The sequence below is a fragment of the Balaenoptera acutorostrata genome, chromosome 17 (genome assembly GCF_949987535.1).
Source record: "Balaenoptera acutorostrata chromosome 17, mBalAcu1.1, whole genome shotgun sequence".
NCBI classification, from domain to species: domain Eukaryota; kingdom Metazoa; phylum Chordata; class Mammalia; order Artiodactyla; family Balaenopteridae; genus Balaenoptera; species Balaenoptera acutorostrata.
The window spans coordinates 75,413,772-75,433,805 of NC_080080.1; the positions used below are offsets into that span (position 1 = coordinate 75,413,772).

Consider the following 20,034-nt stretch of genomic DNA (forward strand, 5'->3'; position numbering starts at 1 on the left):
CTCAGTGACAAATAAATGATTATACGGCTACGGCTTGTCACAGTTTCATAACTTTGGACAAATTTATCTATCGCTGTGAGTTAAGTACATTAAGATGAACGTTTCGCAGGTACTAATGGCGTAGCGGCATAATCAATGGCAGGAAATTGGAATTTGTGAGCCCTTTAGCAAAAGAGCAAAGATTTTCTCTAAAACTGTAAAAGGATGCTTTACCGTTGTTATCCTAGAGTCAGATTTTTTTTAATAGGAAGGAATGAGGGTCATGATGCTGACAGAGTAATAATGGGTCTTTGCTTTTTTATGTCTTTGTGATAACGTACATTGTTAACACACAAGGCCACGTGCACGGAGGCCTTGGTGGGTGGGGTGGAGGAAGGACAGTAAGAGGGGAGGGAAGACTCAGCTTTAACTGTGATAGAAAACCAGGGCCTCCTGCTCTGATGTCCCAGTTTGGGAGAAAGACAGAACATTCTGCTTCTCGAGGAAGAGTCCCTGAGCGGGGTGGGGAACTGCCCCTCGTTTCCGTTGAGGAAGAATCATCTGTTGTCCAGCTGCTGCTGTTGGCAAGCTTGGTAGGAGTTTGCGTTCAAACTGCAGGAGACAACCCCTCTGCCACCTGCTGTCCCGTGTGTTTACAGGCGAAGAAGGTCTAGGCTCCAGAGACCTCCGTGAGGCCAACTCCTGCCTGTGTCATCGGAGGAGTGAGGTGGCCGAGCAGAGGGGGCCCCTCTGAGCCTAGGCAGGGGATGGAGTCCTCTCACCATCTAACCCTCATCCTCCTTAGAAACGAGCAGCGTTGATGACCTGGGGCTGCACTGCCAACTGGAAAGCTGCTCTCCGTCCTCCAAGTCATCACCCCGCTTCTCTGCCTTCGTGGGTTACGTACAACTAAAGCTAAGGAGGGCGAAATGTGATAGGAATATGGGGGTACAGAGAGCCCAATGGGAGGACAGAGAAGGTGTGAAGAAGCCGAGCTTTCAGGCGTAGCTCTCCTTCCGGTGTAGGGAGATGTGCTCCAAGAGGTGGTGGCTTGTGAAGTTCACAGAGCTAAGGAGCTGAAACAAGCGTCTGAGGCTGGTGACCCCCAGCTCAGAAGTCTTTTATGAGAGCTGCTGCCTCTAAGAAGTTAGCCCTAGAGTTGCACGGGTGCAGTGTTACTCCTTGCCGTTCTGCCCTCTGCCGTAGACCTGCCTCGCCCCAGAGCGTGTCTGCACTGTTAGACTTTGAAATGAGTCTTCCAGGTGCCCTCAGCAGATAACTGTCTGCTTGGACCTCTGCTAAGCCTCCCTTGGACTCCATGGGCTGCGTCATCATTATCTAAACCATATCCTTGGTATCAAATGCCTTTCCGTTCAAATCCATTTGTCCCCAGACAAATTTCAGAGCACATGTCCTCAATATGTGCATATTTATTACTAAATTAATTCATGCACTAATATGTATTGATATGTATATTATATATATAATATATAATCTATTTTGTGTAGCATAGGGAAATTGAAATGAAAAGACATTGGATAAAAATAAATGTAAGCAGACGTTCTATTATGTTCTTTTTGAGCATCAGTAGATCGTTTTGTCCCCGACCCTTTGCCAGAGGAGCCATGTTTAGTCTTAGAAGAATAAATTGCAAACACTGTCACATTAATTGTTAGAGCCCTTTGTCTTTATTCCTGTTGCTTCTAATGTTGTTCAGATTTAAGCCTCCATTCATCTCCATACTTTTTTTCTTATCACACACTTTTTGTTTGTTTGTACAACCTGTATTAGAGTTCTCAGGAGAAACAGTATATTTTGAAACAGAGAGAGGAGAGTTAAGATTTATTTTAAGGAACTGGCAAATCTGAAGTATGCAGGGCAGGCCAGAGGCTGGAAATGCGGGTAGGATTTTTTCACTCCTGAGGTAGAATTCCTTCTCCTTCAACTGATTGGATGAGGCCCACCCACATAATGGAGGGTAATCTGCTTTGCTCAGTCGACTGATTTAAATGTTATCACAGCTAAAAAATACCTTCAAAGTAACATCTAGACTGATGTTTGACCAAACAGCTGGGCACCATAGCCTAGCCATGTTGACACACAAAGTTAATCATCACACACCCGTATCATAATCTTCTGTTGGAACTTTCATGGTAGACACCTAGCTTACCTTCCCACCTCCCATGCCAGATACTTCCATCCATCCCCATTCTGTCGGAAGAACCTTTGAAGGGGGATTTTGATTGATTCTAAGCAGCATAAGTAATAATAATATTCACTGCAATAATATATTGCTTTAGTGTTTCCCAAAGCACAGTTATGATAAAATTTAAACCTCTGTGCCATCCGAACCCCTCTAACTTTCCAGCCCCATCTCTCCTGTCACTGCTGGTCTTATGTGCTCTCTAGTTACCCCCAAAGTACTCAGTTCTTCACAGGCACTGATGATTTTCCTGTCTCTATGGCTTTGCTCTATGAAACAGAACCAATGCTAATATAAGGCAAAATAATAATAATAATAATTATAATATATAATAATTCAGGCTTCTCAGACCTGAAAAAACTTCATTAAGCTGGGGAGAAAGGAAAGGGGGAGATAGACGGTGTTAGGGGCTGAATTTTTCCCCCCTGCCCCTCCCCCCTACCAACCAATTCATATATTGAAGTCTTAGCTCCTAATACAGCAGAATGTGACTGTGTTTGGGGACAGGATCTTTACAGAGGTTATTAGGTGAAAATGAGGTCACTAGGGCGGGCCCTTGTCCAGTATGACTGGTGTCCTTATAAGAAGAGGAAATTTGGACACAGACATGCACAGAGGAGAGACCATGTGAGGTCAAGGGAGGTGGTGGGCGTCCGCAAGCCAAGGAGAGAGGCTTCGGGAGAAACCAACCCTGCCCACACCTTGATCTCGGACTTCACGCCTCCAGAACTTTGAGAAAATAAACTTTTGTGGTTTAAGCCACCTAGTCTGTGGCACTTTGTTATATGGCAGCAATCTAATATGGGTGGAGTGAGGCAGGGCTCAGGGAACACAGAGTGAGCTAAAGCCGAGAGGCAGCAAAAATGTAGAGTGTGCGATGGGTGTGGACTGCTCATCTATGTGACTACTACCGGTTACAGCTGGTTTCCAGAATGTGTTGGAAATTTGCCTGGTACTTGAAATAACCATCCTCTAGTGGTTTGGAAAGGGGATCTCTGATGATGTTTTGTTTGGTCTTAATGAGACAAAGCACCTCCAAGAGAGGGGCGTTTCTCAGTAAATACCAGGCTGGAGCTTTGTTTCTGAAGTTTGGGTTCCTTGTGCACTGTGAGGGAAGAATCTCTTTTGCTCTTTAATGGAGTCTCAACTGATTATAAGACCCAGATGGTAGAGCAGACAACAGGTGGTAGAGATTCTCTTGCTATTTTCGTTCTGTGTTATTGTACTGGTCACACAAGGGTCATAGCGATCTTCTGTTATCCTTTTTAGCTTGAGTTAGTGGAAGTGCCAGGATGTCCCTTAATTTTTCTTTTCTTTTTTTCTTTCTTTTTTTTTTTTGAATAGACTGTGTATTTTTTTTTTTTTCAAACATCTTTATTGAAGTATAATTGCCTTACAATAGTGTGTTAGCATCTGCTTTATAACAAAGTGAATCTGTTATACATATACAATATGTTCCCATTTCTCTTCCCTCTTGCATCTCCCTCCCTCCCACCCTCCCCATCCCACCCCTCTAGGTGGTCACAAAGCACCGAGCTGATCTCCCTGTGCTATGCGGCTGCTTCCCACTAGCTATCTATTTTACATTTGGTAGTGTATATATGTCCATGACACTCTCTTACCCTGTCACATCTCACCCCACCCCCTCCCCATATCCTCAAGTCCATTCTCTAGTAGGTCTGTGTCTTTATTCCCGTCTTGCCACTAGGTTCTTCATGGCCTTTTTTTTTTTTTTTTTTTTTCCCTTAGATTCCATATATATGTGTTAGCATACTGTATTTGTTTTTCTCTTTCTGACTTACTTCACTCTGTATGACAGACTCTAACTCCATCCACCTCATTACAAATACCTCCATTTCATTTCTTTTTATGGCTGAGTAATATTCCATTGTATATATGTGCCACATCTTCTTTATCCATTCATCTGTTGATGGACATTTAGGTTGCTTCCATGTCCTGGCTATTGTAAATAGAGCTGCAATGAACATTTTGGTACATGACTCTTTTTGACCTATGGTTTTCTCAGGGTATATGCCCAGTAGTGGGATTGCTGGGTCGTATGGTAGTTCTATTTGTAGTTTTTTAAGGAACCTCCATACTGTTCTCCATAGTGGCTGTATCAATTTACATTCCCACCAACAGTGCAAGAGTGTTCCCTTTCCTCCACACCCTCTCCAGCATTTATTGTTTCTAGATTTTTTGATGATGGCCATTCTGACCGGTGTGAGATGATATCTCATTGTAGTTTTGATTTGCATTTCTCTAATGATTAATGATGTTGAGCATTCTTTCATGTGTCTGTAGGCCATCTGTATATCTTCTTTGGAGAAATGTCTATTTAGATCTTCTGCCCATTTTTGGATTGGGTTGTTCGTTTTTTTGTTATTGAGCTGCATGAGCTGCTTGTAAATCTTGGAGATTAATCCTTTGTCAGTTGCTTCATTTGCAAATATTTTCTCCCATTCTGAGGGTTGTCTTTTGGTCTTGTTTATGGTTTCCTTTGCTGTGCAAAAGCTTTTCAGTTTCATTAGGTCCCATTTGTTTATTTGTGTACTTATTTCCATTTCTCTGGGAGCTGGGTCAAAAAGAATCTTGCTGTGATGTATGTCATAGAGTGTTCTGCCTATGTTTTCCTCTAAGAGTTTGATAGTGTCTGCCCTTACACTTAGGTCTTTAATCCATTTTGAGTTTATTTTTGTGCATGGTGTCAGGGAGTGTTCTAATTTCATACTTTTACATGTTCCTGTCCAATTTTCCCAGCACCACTTATTGAAGAGGCTGTCTTTTCTCCACTGTATATGCTTGCCTCCTTTATCAAAGATAAGTTGACCATATGTGTGTGGGTTTATCTCTGGGCTTTCTATCCTGTTCCATTGATCTATATTTCTGTTTTTGTGCCAATACCAAACTGTCTTGATTACTGAAGCTTTGTAATATAGTCTGAAGTCAGGGAGCCTGATTCCCCCAGCTCCATTTTTCGTTCTCAAGATTGCTTTGGCTATTCGGAGTCTTTTGTGTTTCCATACAAATTGTGAAATTTTTTGTTCTAGTTCTGTGAAAAATGCCAGTGGTAGTTTGATAGGGATTGCATTGAATCTGTAGATTGCTTTGGGTAGTAGAGACATTTTCACAATGTTGATTCTTCCACTCCAGGAACATGGTATATCTCTCCATCTATTTGTATCATCTTTAATTTCTTTCATCAGTGTCTTATAATTTTCTGCATACAGGTCTTTTGTCTCCTTAGGTAGGTTTATTCCTAGATATTTTATTCTTTTTGTTGCAATGGTAAATGGGAGTGTTTTCTTAATTTCACTTTCAGATTTTTCGTCATTAGTGTATAGAAATGCAAGAGATTTCTGTGCATTAATTTTGTATCCTGCTACTTTACCAAATTCATTGATTAGCTCTAGGAGTTTTCTGGTAGCATCTTTAGGATTCTCTATGTATAGTATCATGTCATCTGCAAATAGTGACAGCTTTACTTCTTCTTTTCCGATTTGGATTCCTTTTATTTCTTTGTCTTCTCTGATTGCTGTGGCTAGGACTTCCAAAACTATGTTGAATAATAGTGGTGAGAGTGGGCAACCTTGTCTTGTTCCTGATCTTAGTGGAAATGGTTTCAGTTTTTCACCATTGAGGACAATGTTGGCTGTGGGTTTGTCATATATGGCCTTTATTATGTTGAGGAAAGTTCCCTCTATGCCTACTTTCTGCAGGGCTTTTATCATAAATGGGTGTTGAATTTTGTCAAAAGCTTTCTCTGCATCTATTGAGATGATCATATGGTTTTTCTCCTTCAATTTGTTAACATGGTGTATCACATTGATTGATTTGCGTATATTGAAGAATCCTTGCATTCCTGGGATAAACCCCACTTGATCATGGTGTATGATCCTTTTAATGTGCTGTTGGATTCTGTTTGCTAGTATTTTGTTGAGGATTTTTGCATCTATGTTCATCAGTGATATTGGCCTGTAGTTTTCTTTCTTTGTGACATCTTTGTCTGGTTTTGGTATCAGGGTGATGGTGGCCTCGTAGAATGAGTTTGGGAGTGTTCCTCCCTCTGCAATATTTTGGAAGAGTTTGAGAAGGATAGGTGTTAGCTCTTCTCTAAATGTTTGATAGAATTCGCCTGTGAAGCCATCTGGTCCTGGGCTTTTGTTTGTTGGAAGGTTTTTAATCACAGTTTCAATTTCAGTGCTTGTGATTGGTCTGTTCATATTTTCTATTTCTTCCTGGTTCAGTCTCGGCAGTTTGTGCATTTCTAAGAATCTGTCCATTTCTTCCAGGTTGTCCATTTTATTGGCATATAGTTGCTTGTAGTAATCTCTCATGATCTTTTGTATTTCTGCAGTGTCAGTGGTTACTTCTCCTTTTTCATTTCTAATTCTATTGATCTGAGTCTTCTCCCTTTTTCTCTTGATGAGTCTGGCTAATGGTTTATCAATTTTGTTTATCTTCTCAAAGAACCAGCTTTTAGTTTCATTGATTTTTGCTATTGTTTCCTTCATTTCTTTTTCATTTATTTCTGACCTGATCTTTATAATTTCTTTCCTTCTGCTGGCTTTGGGGTTTTTTTGTTCTTCTTTCTCTAATTGCTTTAGGTGCAAGGTTAGGTTGTTTATTCGAGATGTTTCCTGTTTCTTGAGGTAGGCTTGTATTGCTATAAACTTCCCTCTTAGCACTGCTTTTGCTGTGTCCCATAGGTTTTGGGTCGTCGTGTCTCCATTGTCATTTGTTTCTAGGTATTTTTTGATTTCCCCTTTGATTTCTTCAGTAATCACTTCGTTATTAAGTAATGTATTGTGTAGCCTCCATGTGTTTGTATTTTTTACAGATCTTTTCCTGTAATTGATATCTAGTCTCATAGCATTGTGGTCGGAAAAGATACTTGATACGATTTCAATTTTCTTAAATTTACCAAGGCTTGATTTGTGACCCAAGATATGATCTATCCTGGAGAATGTTCCATGAGCACTTGAGAAAAATGTGTATTCTGTTGTTTTTGGGTGGAATGTCCTATAAATATCAATTAAGTCCATATTGTTTAATGTATCATTTAAAGCTTGTGTTTCCTTATTTATTTTCATTTTGGATGATCTGTCCATTGGTGAAAGTGGGGTGTTAAAGTCCCCTACTATGATTGTGTTGCTGTCAATTTCCCCTTTCATGGCTGTTAGTATTTGCCTTATGTATTGAGGTGCTCCTATGTTGGGTGCATAAATATTTACAATTGTTATACCTTCCTCTTGGATCGATCCCTTGATCATTATATAGTGTCCTTCTTTGTCTCTTGTAATAGTCTTTATTTTAAAGTCTATTTTGTCTGATATGAGAATTGCTACTCCAGCTTTCTTTTGATTTCCATTTGCATGGAATATCTTTTTCCATCCCCTCACTTTCAGTCTGTATGTGTCCCTAGGTCTGAAGTGGGTCTCTTGTAGACAGCATATGTATGGGTCTTGTTTTTGTATCCATTCAGCCAGCCTTTGTCTTTTGGTGGGAGCATTTAATCCATTTACATTCAAGGTAATTATCGATATGTATGTTCCTATTCCCATTTTCTTAAATGTATTGGGTTTGTTATTGTAGGTGTTTTCCTTCTCTTGTGTTCCTTGCCTAGAGAATTTCCTTTAGCATTTGTTGTAAAGCTGGTTTGGTGGTGCTGAACTCTCTCAGCTTTTGCTTGTCTGTAAAGGTTTTAATTTCTCCATCGAATCTGAATGAGATCCTTGCTGGGTAGAGTAATCTTGGTTGTAGGTTTTTCTCCTTCATGACTTTAAGTATATCCTGCCACTCCCTTCTGGCTTGCAGAGTTTCTGCTGAGAGATCAGATGTTAACCTTATGGGGATTCCCTTGTGTGTTATTTGTTTTTTTTTCCCTTGCTGCCTTTAATATGTTTTCCTTATATTTAATTTTTGACAGTTTGATTAATATGTGTCTTGGCGTGTTCCTCCTTGGGTTTATCCTGTATGGGACTCTCTGTGCTTCCAGGACTTGATTAACTATTTCCTTTCCCATATTAGGGAAGTTTTCAACTATAATCTCTTCAAAAATTTTCTCAGTCCCTTTCTTTTTCTCTTCTTCTTCTGGGACCCCTATAATTCGAATGTTGGCACGTTTAATGTTGTCCCAGAGGTCCCTGAGACTGTCCTCAGTTCTTTTCATTCTTTTTTCTTTATCCTGCTCTGTAGTAGTTATTTCCACCATTTTATCTTCCAGGTCACTTATCCTTTCTTCTGCCTCAGTTATTCTACTATTGATCCCATCTAGAGTATTTTTAATTTCATTTATTGTGTTTTTCATCACTGCTTGGTTCCTCTTTAGTTCTTCTACTTCCTTGTTAAATGTTTCTTGCATTTTGTCTATTCTATTTCCAAGATTTTGGATCATCCTTACTATCATTATTCTGAATTCTTTTTCAGGTAGACTACCTATTTCCTCTTCATTTGTTAGGTCTGGTGTGTTTTGACCCTGCTCCTTCATCTGCTGTGTGTTTTTCTGTCGTCTCATTTTGCTTATCTTACTGTGTTTGGGGTCTCCTTTTCACAGGCTGCAGGTTCGTAGTTCCCGTTGTTTTTGGTATCTGTCCCCAGTGGCTAAGGTTGGTTCAGTGGGTTGTGTAGGCTTCCTGGTGGAGGGAACTAGTGCCTGTGTTCTGGTGGATGAGGCTAGATCTTGTCTTTCTGGTGGGCACGTCCACGTCTGGTGGTGTATTTTGTGGTGTCTGTGGCCTTATTATGATTTTAGGCAGCCTCTCTGCCAATGGATGGGGTTGTGTTCCTGTCTTGCTAGTTGTTTGGCATAGGGTGTCCAGCACTGTAGCTTGCTGGTCGTTGAGTGAAGCTGGGTCTTGATGTTGAGATGGAGATCTCTGTGAGATTTTCGCTGTTTGTTATTACGTGGAGCTGGGAGGTCTCTTGTGGACCAGTGTTCTGAAGTTGGCTCTCCCCCCTCAGAGGCACGGCCCTGATGCCTGGCTGGAGCACCAAGAGCCTTTCGTCCACACGGCTCAGAGTAAAAGGGAGAAAAAATAGAAAGAAAGAAAGAAAGAGGCTATAATATAGTGAAGTAAAATAAAGCTATTGTAAAGCAAAGCTGTACAGACAAAATCTCACCCAGAAGCATATACATATACACTCACAAAAAAAGGAAAAGGGGAAAGATTAATATCTCCTGCTCCCAGAGTCCCCCTCCTGAACTTGGGATGATTCGTTGTCTGTTCAGGTATTCAGCAGATGCAGGTACATCAAGTTGTTTGTGGAGCTTTAATCCGCTGCTTCTGAGGCTGCTGGGGGAGATTTCCCCTTCTCTTCCCTGTTCGCACAGCTCCTGGGGTTCAGCTTTGGATTTGGACCCGCCTCTGCGTGTAGGTCGCCTGAGGGCGTCTGTTCCCCGCCCAGACAGGACGGGGTTAAAGGAGCAGCTGCTTCGGGGGCTCTGGCTCACTCAGGCCGCGGGGAGGGAGCGGTACAGAGGAGGCGGGGCGAGCCTGCGGCGGCCGAGGCCGGCGTGACGTTGCACCAGCTCGAGGCGCGCAGTGCGTTCTCCCGGGGATGTTGTCCCCGGATCCCGGGACCCTGGCAGTGGCGGGCTGCACAGGCTCCCGGGAGGGGAGGTGTGGAGAGTGACCTGTGCTCCCACACAGGCTTTTTGGAGGCGGCAGCAGCAGCCCCAGCGTCTCACGCCCGTCTCTGGGGTCCGCGCTGATCGCCGTGGCTTGCGCCCTTCTCTGGAGTTCGTTTAGGCGGCGCTCTGAATCCCCTCTCCTTGCGCGCAGCGAAACAAAGAGGCAAGAAAAAGTCTCTTGCCTCTTCGGCAGCTGCAGACTTTTTCCCCGGACTCCCTCCCGGCTAGCTGTGGTGCACTAGCCCCCTTTAGGCTGTGTTCACGCCGCCAACCCCAGTCCTCTCCCTGCGATCCGACCGAAGCCGAGCCTCAGCTCCCAGCCCCGCCCGCCCCGGCGGGGGAGCAGACAAGCCTCTCGGGCTGGTGAGCGCCGCTCTGCGCCGAGCCTCTGTGCGGGAGTCTCTCCGATTTTCCCTCTGCGCCCCTGTTGCTGTGGGATCCGCGCTGATAGCCGCGGCTCGCGCCCTTCTCTGGAGTTCGTTTAGGCGGCGCTCTGAATCCCCTCTCCTTGCCCGCCGCGAAACAAAGAGGCAAGAAAAAGTCTCTTGCCTCTTCGGCAGCTGCAGACTTTTTCCCCGGACTCCCTCCCGGCTAGCTGTGGTGCGCTAACCCCTTCAGGCTGTGTTCACGCTGCCAGCCCCAGTCCTCTCCCTGCGATCCGACTGAAGCCGAGCCTCAGCTCCCAGCCCCGCCCGCCCCGGCGGCTAAGCAGACAAGCCTCTAGGGCTGGTGAGTGCTGCTCAGCGCCGAGCCTCTGTGCGGGAACCTCTCCGCTTTGCCCTCCGCACCCCTGGGGCTGCGCTCTCCTCCGTGGCTCTGAAGCTTCCCCCCTCCGCCCCCCGCAGTCTCCGCCCGCAAAGGGGCTTCCTAGTGCGTGGAAACCTTTCCTCCTTCACAGCTCTCTCCCACTGGTGCAGGTGCCGTCCCTATTCTTTTGTCTCTGTTATTTCTTTTTTCTTTTGCCCTACCCAAGTACGGGGGGAGTTTCTTGCCTTTTTGGAGGTCGGACGTTTTCTGCCAGCGTTCAGTGGGTGTTCTGTAGGAGCAGTTCCACGTGTAGGTGTATTTCTACTGTATCTGTGGGAAGGAATGTGATCTCCGCGTCTTACTCTTCCGCCATCTTCTCTCTGACCCCCTAGACTGTGTATTTTAAGAACAGTTTTAGATTTACAGGAAAATTATGAAAATAGTACAGAAAATTCCCACCTGACCTACACCCAGTTTCCCCTGTTATTAACATCTTACATTAGTATGGTACATTGGTTATAATTAGTGGACCAATCTCAATACATTAAGTATTTTATTCAGTTTCCTTCATTTTCACCTAATGTCCTTTTTCTGTTCCAAGATCTCACCTATGACACCACTTTACATTTAGTTCTCATGTTTCCCTAGACTCCTCTTGGCTGTGACATTGTCTCAGGCTTTCTTTGTTCTTTGACGACCTTGACAGTTTTGAGAAATACTGGTCAGGTATTTTGTAGAATGTCCCTCTCTTGAGATTTGTCTGAGGTTTCCCTCTTGGTTGGACTGGGGTTATGGGTTATTGGGAGGAAGAGCACGCAGGTAAAATGTCATTTTCATCACATCATGTCCAGGGTGCCTATATCAACATGTCTGATGACTGCCGATGTGGGCCTTGGTCACCTGGCCCAGGTGGTGTTGGCCATATTTCTCCACCATCAGGTATTCCATACTGTACTCTTTTTTTTTTGGGCGGGGGGTGGTGGTGTGCTGCGAGGCTTGTGGATCTTAGTTCCCAGACCAGGGATTGAACCCGGGCCCCAGCAGTGAAAGCACTGAGTCCTAACCACTGGACTGCCAGGGAATTCCCCCATGCTGTACTCTTTGAAACGAGATTGCCATGTGCAGCACACACTTAAGGAGTGGAGACCCTCAATTTTTTAAACACAAAAACATGTGAAGTAGTTTTTGAGGAACAGGTGTGAGTGATGATGTTGCTGAATTACGGAGGAGTGGCCAAAAAAAAACACACAAAAAAACCCAAAACATACTTTTTTTGGTTTGTTTTGTTTCAGAAAAAAAAAAAAAAAAAAAGCTCCATACTGTCGCTATGAGAAGTAAGAAAAATGTTGATTTGAACTTTGCAATTTGTGGACTAAAAATAGATTTCAACCTTGGGCTTTTTTTTGTTGATTTAATTAAGGCAATCAGTTCTTATCTGTACCACTGTATACTTATCTGTACCACTGGGGCTCCAAAGCTATTGTTGCAGCCAGAAAAGGAAAGATTAAATTGGTCTGTCTTTCATTACTAACTGAAAGGTTATAGAACATCGCTTCCTTAAAGGCAGTGCCTTGACAGTTACATTTACTGGACAATCCAAGTTCATGTGAGCTTTTCATAGCCTGACCTGTCCTGGGTGACCGTTTCTATTATAGGCAGAGGACCTCATTACTTCCCCCTAGTGGTCAGCTTTATAATCTTGAATTCTAGTTGGACAAATTCAGCAGGAGAAACTTCAAAGTTAATGGCAATCCTCATGATAATTTTCCTTAATATTTTAATGTGGATGCTAAAATGACATGGTGATTGAATTTTAGTATGTCTTTTTGGATTAAAACTAATTTTTAAATGGGTCAGTGTTTTCAGGCAGCAAGTAATGGTAACTTGATTAAAAGCTAAAGTGATGAAGATTAGTATTCTAGGTGGAAGATTTACCTTGTTACTGTTCTACTGAGAACCTCAGCGGCCATTTGATTTTAACCAGGGAATTGAATCTGGCTTCTTGCAAGTGTTTTATCAGCACTGTAGGAGCAAGTGCACATTCTAGATAAACCTGAAGACTACAGAGCTTTATGGGGATCGTAGTGGGAGAATCCTCTGGAGTATTGTTCGTCATTCCTTCACAGATAAAATTTTATCTCCAGGACAGGAAATGGCTTTCGTTTAGAGTTCTACATCAGCATTCATTATTTTACCATGCTTTAAAAAGATGCAGCGCTTTTTATAGGATGCTGTCTACATATTCTTAGAGAGTGGAAAGCATTTACAGAATTGGAGACTGGTTTTGTATTATCCTTAATGGAAATACTGGGTGACACAGTACTTGAGTATGTAGGTGGTAATCCTTCGAATGAGCTCTGGTGTTTGTGCCCAGACCGGAGTTCTGTTTCACTGAGAGCCAGAGGGGATGGCGTCTGAGGAAAGGCAGCTAAATCAGTGTGAAATCTGCGAGTCTTCTTAGATGTGCTCCTGATTAGGACAAAAGCAGAACTCGAGTGGCACTCAGCACTGCTTCTGTTCAGAAATGAGAAGGGAGGAATTCATACAGAGAACCAGTATTAAACCAGTCATCTATTTGTGTCTGTCTGTGATACTCGCGTTGCGTACGACACCATACAGATATGGTCAAGGAGCAGTTGACAGGTCTTTGTTTTCCTGAGCGGAAGTATGTTTAGTAACGAGGTTACCTGTCTATTGTTGCTCACCCAGCTCCACCTGATCCACTGGAACTCCACCTTGTTTGGCAGCATTGATGAGGCTGTGGGGAAGCCCCATGGAATCGCCATCATTGCCTTGTTTGTTCAGGTAAATGGTCTCCTGCTATGATCGTTACATTGTTCAGAGATGCTTATTTCTAATTCATTTTGCAAAAGGTTTTTTGTTCTCTCTCATTTTTACTACTTAGAGGTGACATTAAACACCTATACAGAGAGCATTGATACTTTGAAAATAGAAAACTTGATCTCTCTGGGTCAAGGATGAGCAGCCATATTCACTGGCAGAAAATGGTTCATTGGCTTTATTAGAAGTTTTCTTCAGAGTGGCGTTCAGGGTCTTTGGAGAAAGGAGTTAGAAAATGTCTCCTGAAGGCAGAGTTCATTTTATTATTGAAAAAGCATTTCAGAAAGTAGTTTTGGACCTCGCCTTCCTGCAAAGTCTAAGAGAAATCAATACTATAATCATGTAGTAGATTCCTTTAGCTATTTGTTATTAATAATTTTCACTCTAAGATGATTTGAAGTGCCTTGTAGAAAACACTGATAAAAAGAGAGCGGCAAAGACCTTGGTGGTTATAGTCAATGTAGAGTTTAGATTTGAGCTCTTTGGTGGGCAAAGAATATTATATAAATTTAGTGAAACATACAGAAGCGGACCATAGGCTTTCAAAGGTAAAATTTTAATTTAGTTCCTAAGGTGAATCTTTTAAACTTTGTCTTGATGTAATTACTTGATGTAATAAAAGATTTAGAGGTGAAGGAGACCCTGGAAATTGTAGGCTTCCCCCTTCCGCTTCTTATAGAAGAGAAACCAAGGGCCAAAGAGACCAAGTCATTGTTTATAGTCACCCAGGGATTTGATGTCACCAGTCAGGACCAGAAACCATTGTCCTCTCTCTGTGGTTCCAGGCTGCCTTTGGATAACCTAGTGGTCCTTAACAACTTCATTTTCCAAAGAGAGCTGAGGACGGGGCCTTTTGAAACCTCTTTTTTTGGGGGTGGCATATATTTCAATAGTATTAATTCCAACAATTTCCTGTTATAAATACCTCTAAGATATTTCTTTACTGATGTTTGAAAGTAGCCTTCCAGTTTTATTTAGCCTTTTAGCATTTTGAAATCCATGTTTTTAAAGTATAACACATGTCATGGAATATAAAACAAATCCTTACATTTTAAAATAAATCTTCTTCTCGCTATTTATTTCATGCCTTTTTCACAGGCAGGACCCTATACTCCTTCTGTTTTATATCTGCATTGTATAAGGAGAATGGAGTCACAAAATGTTGATGAAAAATGTTTTAAATTATACTACAAATATATTCTGATAATCTTTAGTATATTGAAAATAATAACTGCTAAAGTCCATCTTTTGTAACCTGAGAAAGTTAACAGAGCATCCAGATTCGACAACATGAGGCAGTAGAAGTAGAAGGCAATGTCTCATTATTAAAAAAAATAAGAATAAAATAAAAATAAGAACACAAATAACCAAATAGTCATCTGTAGGAAGGGAGGGAACATGTTAGTTTCATCTTTGGAGGTGGTACTCAATACATACTTGTGAATGGAATTCAATGTGATAACTTGATGTTTTCACTTACTGCTTCTCAGTGTAGAACAGCTGACATGCAGTAATAGTGCACTAGATTGGAAGCCGAGTCTCTTGGGACCAAACATCGCCGTTCCCTGGAACCAGCCCATTACTGGAGGCAGGCAAAGCTTGGGAGCGTGTACTCTGGCTCTAACTTTCCATAGGAGGGAAAATCCAGATTATCTATGTGAAAATGCCTTTCTCGGGAGAGAACAGAGTCACAGAAACTATAGAGCAAACATTCACGGAGGAAAGAAGGGCTGATTGGGAGTGTCAGCCGAGGCAGAGAGGAAAGGACCGCGTGCAGGGGTCTTGCACTTAGGTCAGAGGCTGGGAGAAGCGGAGGGGAGGAAGTCCAGGCCGTGAGGATAGACTTCCCTCTCAGGAAGCTTGACTCAAAGACAGATGGGGTGAGAACTAGTGGTGATGTCCACAGCAAGGTTCGGATTGTTTCATATTGAGATCCGAGATGGGCCTGTGCTTTTATTCTGAGCAAAAAGGGCTAGCACAGGTGTTGTTTAGACATACCGGCAAGAAAGGGGATAACTGATGTAGAAAAGCCTCAGAGGAGGTGGAGAGGCATGGGATGAGAGCTTAGGTGGATGGACTGACCCCGGACAGGACGGGCCCCACCCCTTCTCCGAAATAGAGGGCCAGGAGGAAAGGGTGGGCACAAACGGCACGCATTTTTAGGTGAAGAAAGCCAGGAATTTAGGGGAGTTTATGCCTGATGACCTGTATTATCTCTGAGACATGCAAAGCAAAATTATTTATAGAGCAAAGGAAATATGGGTGTGGGACTGGGTTTTGAGATAGCGCAGGAGGGGAATGACAATAGACTTGACAGTCCTTGTGGGAGACCCACTTGAGATTGGACATCACAGATGGTACAGGACAACGGATCGTGGGCTGTTCTCCATCCAGGGAGAGGAGCAGAGAATTCTAGCAATTTTCTTTTTTTTTTGGCCGTGCCCCGCGGCATGTGGGATCTTAGTTCCCCGAGCAGGGATCAAACCCATGCCCCCTGCAATGGAAGCACGGAGTCTTAACCACTGGACCGCCAGCAAAGTCCCTCTAACAAATTAATTGTTGTATTGATCCATTACAGAGCATAAGGTTTAGGAGGACAAAGGGAGTAGAGAGTGGAGAATGGTTGAAAAGGTGTCATTCAGCATAGGCAGGAAGGGAAAGAGATGAAGCCAAGAGGGACCTGAGGGGCGTGATGCCTTGTGATCAGTGAATAGGAAGAGAGAGGAAAGAAGAGAGAGCTGGACGGATGGGCACTTATGGTCAGAGGTAATGGTCTTTGTTTGGAGTTGCAGTTTTCAGAGTGAAGACAAATCCAGGGTGTGTTCTCAGGGTTGGTTTGCTGAGGTGGGAGGGAGCTGATGGGCATGGACTGAGGGGTAAAGAGACAGGCCAAGGAGGGCACAGGTCACGCATAGAGATGTTGAAGTCGTCCGGAGTGACGGCAGGAGGGGATGACCTCTGGGAGTGACTGGAGGGTCAGTAAGTGACAAGTAGAGCAGGATAGCATCGGAGGAAGGCAGTCCACTCAGAGGAGGAGGATGGCTTTGGGCTTGTGGGGTAGAAGACCCATCTGAAAGTAACAGCTGGAAGCTGGCCACGGCTCTCACTCCTGTCTTGAGGACTGTGCAGTGTCCACTCCAAAGGCTTGGGAGGGTGGTGACCTTGAGCAGACCCGAGGGGTTCACAGAGACCCCCTGGAGGAGGTGGCAGGAGAACTTGTCAAAGCTGTGGAGTCATCCAGTTTCAGAGGCTGCGGTGGAAAATGAGGGGGGATCAGCGTTAGAAGTGGAAAAGCGCAGGGCTGTGCAGGGCTGAGGCTGTCCGAGAGGAAACTCACCAGAGGGCTGGCATTTGGGGAGGCGGTGAAAGATGGCCAAGGAGAGGGTCAGAAGTTACTGGGTTCCTGGCAGACTCTTGGTCCCACGTTGCGTTGTCACCTGGACTGCTGTAGGGGCTGAGGTGTGCAGAGGATCCGTCTATATTTTCTTTTTGGTAGCGGTCACCTCTTCAGACAAAACTTTGACAAAGAAGGAAAGAGATCGAGCAACAGCTGAAGTTGGTTGCAAAATATAAAGTTTTGCCCATAAGGTAAAGAACCTTTATAGACAGAAGGAGCCAGTAAGAGTTATTAAGTGCTACTCTATGTAAGAACTGTATTCGATGCTGTGTAGCATTTTGATTAAGAGTAGTCTGGGTGATAGTCACTGAATTACAATGCACCGTGCCCTGTTCTAAGGTTTGTTTTTTTTAATATTTATTTATTGATTGATTGATTTGACTACGTTGGGTCTTAGTTGTGGCATGTGGGAATTTTAGTTGCGGCATATGGACTCTTGGTTGCGGCACGTGGGATCTAGTTCCCTGACCAGGGATTGAACCCGGGCCCCCTGCATTGGGAGCGCAGAGCCTTAGCCACTGGACCACCAGGGAAGTCCCTGTTCTAAGGTTTTTGTTTGATTGAGTCTTATCTTCAACCCCATCACTTTTGTCCGCCCCACTGTATAGAGGAGGAAGCTGAAGGACACAGAGGTTAGGTAAACTTGCTCAAGACTAAAAAGAGAGTCAGGGTCAGAACCCAGCATCCAACGCAAGTGACCTTGCTCCTGGACCCCACTACATTGTGTGGCCTTACAGCGTTCAGATGTGGACTCTTCAAAGAGTTAAGCTCTGACAAGAGATGCATGAAGTAAAGACAGAGCCGACCTGTGGGTGTAATCATCCAAATGCTACATTGTGGTTAAACCAGTACAACAGAGGGGTCTGTTTCCCCTGAAGATGGGGTGAAGGTGTCTGCCTACAGGTCCAGGCTTTTGCACCCAGGAGTAAATTTCCCTGAGGTATATATATATATATATATATATATATATATATATATATATATATATATATATGTGTGTGTGTGTGTGTGTGTGTGTGTGTGTGTGTGTGTGTGTGTGTGTGTGTGTGTGTGTGTATACACACATATATGCACATATATATATATATATACATTTTTTTAACTTAAGAGAATTCATTTTCTGTTTTTAGTGCCTATCTCAGGAATTGCAAACACTTGGAAAATGATGTTTCAATTATTTTGAACTGATTGGCCGATCTTAGGTTATGTAAGTTTCTTGTCTCACCTCTTTCCTCTGATGCCCTTTCACCTAGCCTGTTTCCCAGTTGGATCACGTGGAGAGAAACAGGGAATATGAACATGGTGACAGCGCTTCTAGCTCCTTGTAGGTCATTCTCCAAAATTTATGTGGAAGAGGAAAAGCGAACCGTAACAAGGATTGTTTGCCTGAGGTTGTAAATTGTCTCTGCTGTGACCGCCCTCCATTATCATGGACTGTTGAAACTTGGCTGGAAAATGGAAATCAGATTGCACTTACAATTTTTAAAGTTAGAGTCAAGAATATTTAACATCATATTCTTTTTGAAGTCTCAAATTCTTTGGAACATTTTATACGCTGAAAAAATGTAATGCTACATAATGCTTTAAAAGAGAAAGCTACTGGGAATTCCGTGGTGGTCCAATGGGTAGGACTCAGAGCTTTCACTGACATGGCCTGAGTTCAGTCCCTGGTCAGGGAACTAAGACTGTGCAAGCCACTCAATGGGGCCTGGAAAAAAACAGAGAAAGCTACGAACAGCATATTCATATTTATTTAAGAATAAAAAGGGGATTATAGAACTATGTCCTGTGGTAATCAAGAAATGTTGTCCTGATTTCGGTGACAGGACAATGAGTACGTATGAAATCATGTACTCATTTTTCTGATTTAATAAAATTTTTTCAACATGGATAAAATCTTTATAGTAATGATCTAGAAATGCCCAAGGTGAAAATGGAAGGCTTTGGGCATGCGATGAATAATTTTAATTCAGAAATATCCTTGAAATTTCTATATCGCAGTATTATTATTTTTATATATAGAGAGAGAGCACAGTGGGTAAACCTGTACCTAGCAAGGTGAATTTAGAATGGATTCTTGGAAATGTCTAGGCACATATCTAATACTTTCTTGTACTAGCTTCTGTTACACCTTTAATTGCCTTCAGTAGATGTTGACCTGGCTATTATTAAAAAGGTCATTTGTTCCCCAGGAAGGACATTCAGGTGAACTTGAACTTCACTCCTGTTGGTTATTTTAAGTAGAAACTACATATTTAAAAGCTTTATGGTTATGGTTTATGCTTTACACATTGCAGATCGGAAAAGAACACGTAGGCCTGAAGACTGTAACTGAAATCCTCCAGGATATTCAGTATAAGGTAAGTCATTCTTTAAAAGAAAATAAAAGTACCGGCTGTGTCAGAGGCTTCCAAGCCCACCTTCAGGCCGGGAGATTCCCTAAAAGGATTCACAGCCAAGTTCTTACCCTCCTGGTTGTGGTTTCTTCCAGCGGAAGGCTACAGCCCCAGAGCAGCGAGCCACAAGCTTCCAGACAGCCCCACCCCGTGGAGTCGCATGGGGACACACCTGACTCTCCTAGCAGTGATGTCACAACACGTGTGAAGCATTGCCAACCAGGGAAGCTTTCCTGGGCCTTGGTGTCCAGGAGTTTTATTGGGGGTCAGTCATTCCAGCCGGCGATGCCTGAGGGACTGACCTCAGCTACTCTGACTCTAGCCCTCCCCCACCCTGAGCAAACCGGGCTGTCACCATAAATCACAGTGTTGGAATATACTTATCTGGTCCAACTGGTGCAGCCTGACCCAAGGCCTCAGGCACACAGAGCCACTCTTCTCAGGCAGCGTATTCCAAGGGCTCAGAGATTATCTCCCAGGAGCCAGCCAGGGGCCAGTCTTGAAGACAGGCCTTTTAAATTTGTTTTGGATTGTGTAGGATTCGAGCAACCCAGGCCAACTGAGTTACCCCTTTCTGCCCGCTGGTTATAGGAAGGTAGCGTAAATAAAACAAATAAAAATTGTGGCAACCACACTTCAAAGTATTTAAGTAAAAAGAAAAAAAGAGACAAGTACATATAAGCCATAAGATGATATATCCCACAGAAGGTGACTTAGGTGGATTTGAGCCTGTAGTGATTTGGCCTAGCATTGCCGGGAAGCCCAGTTCTCTTATAAACAGTACCTTTTATGCTCACGTTGAGTCAGTAGAATCTGAGTGGCCTTGTGGGGGAGAAGT

At 43.3% G+C, this 20,034-nt stretch overlaps 1 protein-coding gene across 13 annotated transcripts in view; it reads left to right on the forward strand.

Annotated features, from left to right (window-relative positions):
* CA8 (carbonic anhydrase 8) overlaps positions 1–20,034 on the forward strand; it is a 240,120-nt gene that overhangs the window by 183,181 nt on the left and 36,905 nt on the right. For 12 of the 13 annotated variants that reach the window (XM_057532108.1, XM_057532107.1, XM_057532104.1 and 9 more), the window contains 2 exons: positions 13,272–13,367; positions 19,098–19,160. In XM_057532108.1, the coding sequence (XP_057388091.1) occupies positions 13,272–13,367; positions 19,098–19,160 (159 nt within the window). The remainder of the gene's footprint in view (positions 1–13,271; positions 13,368–19,097; positions 19,161–20,034) is intronic. The other variant, XM_057532111.1, reaches the window with a different exon arrangement.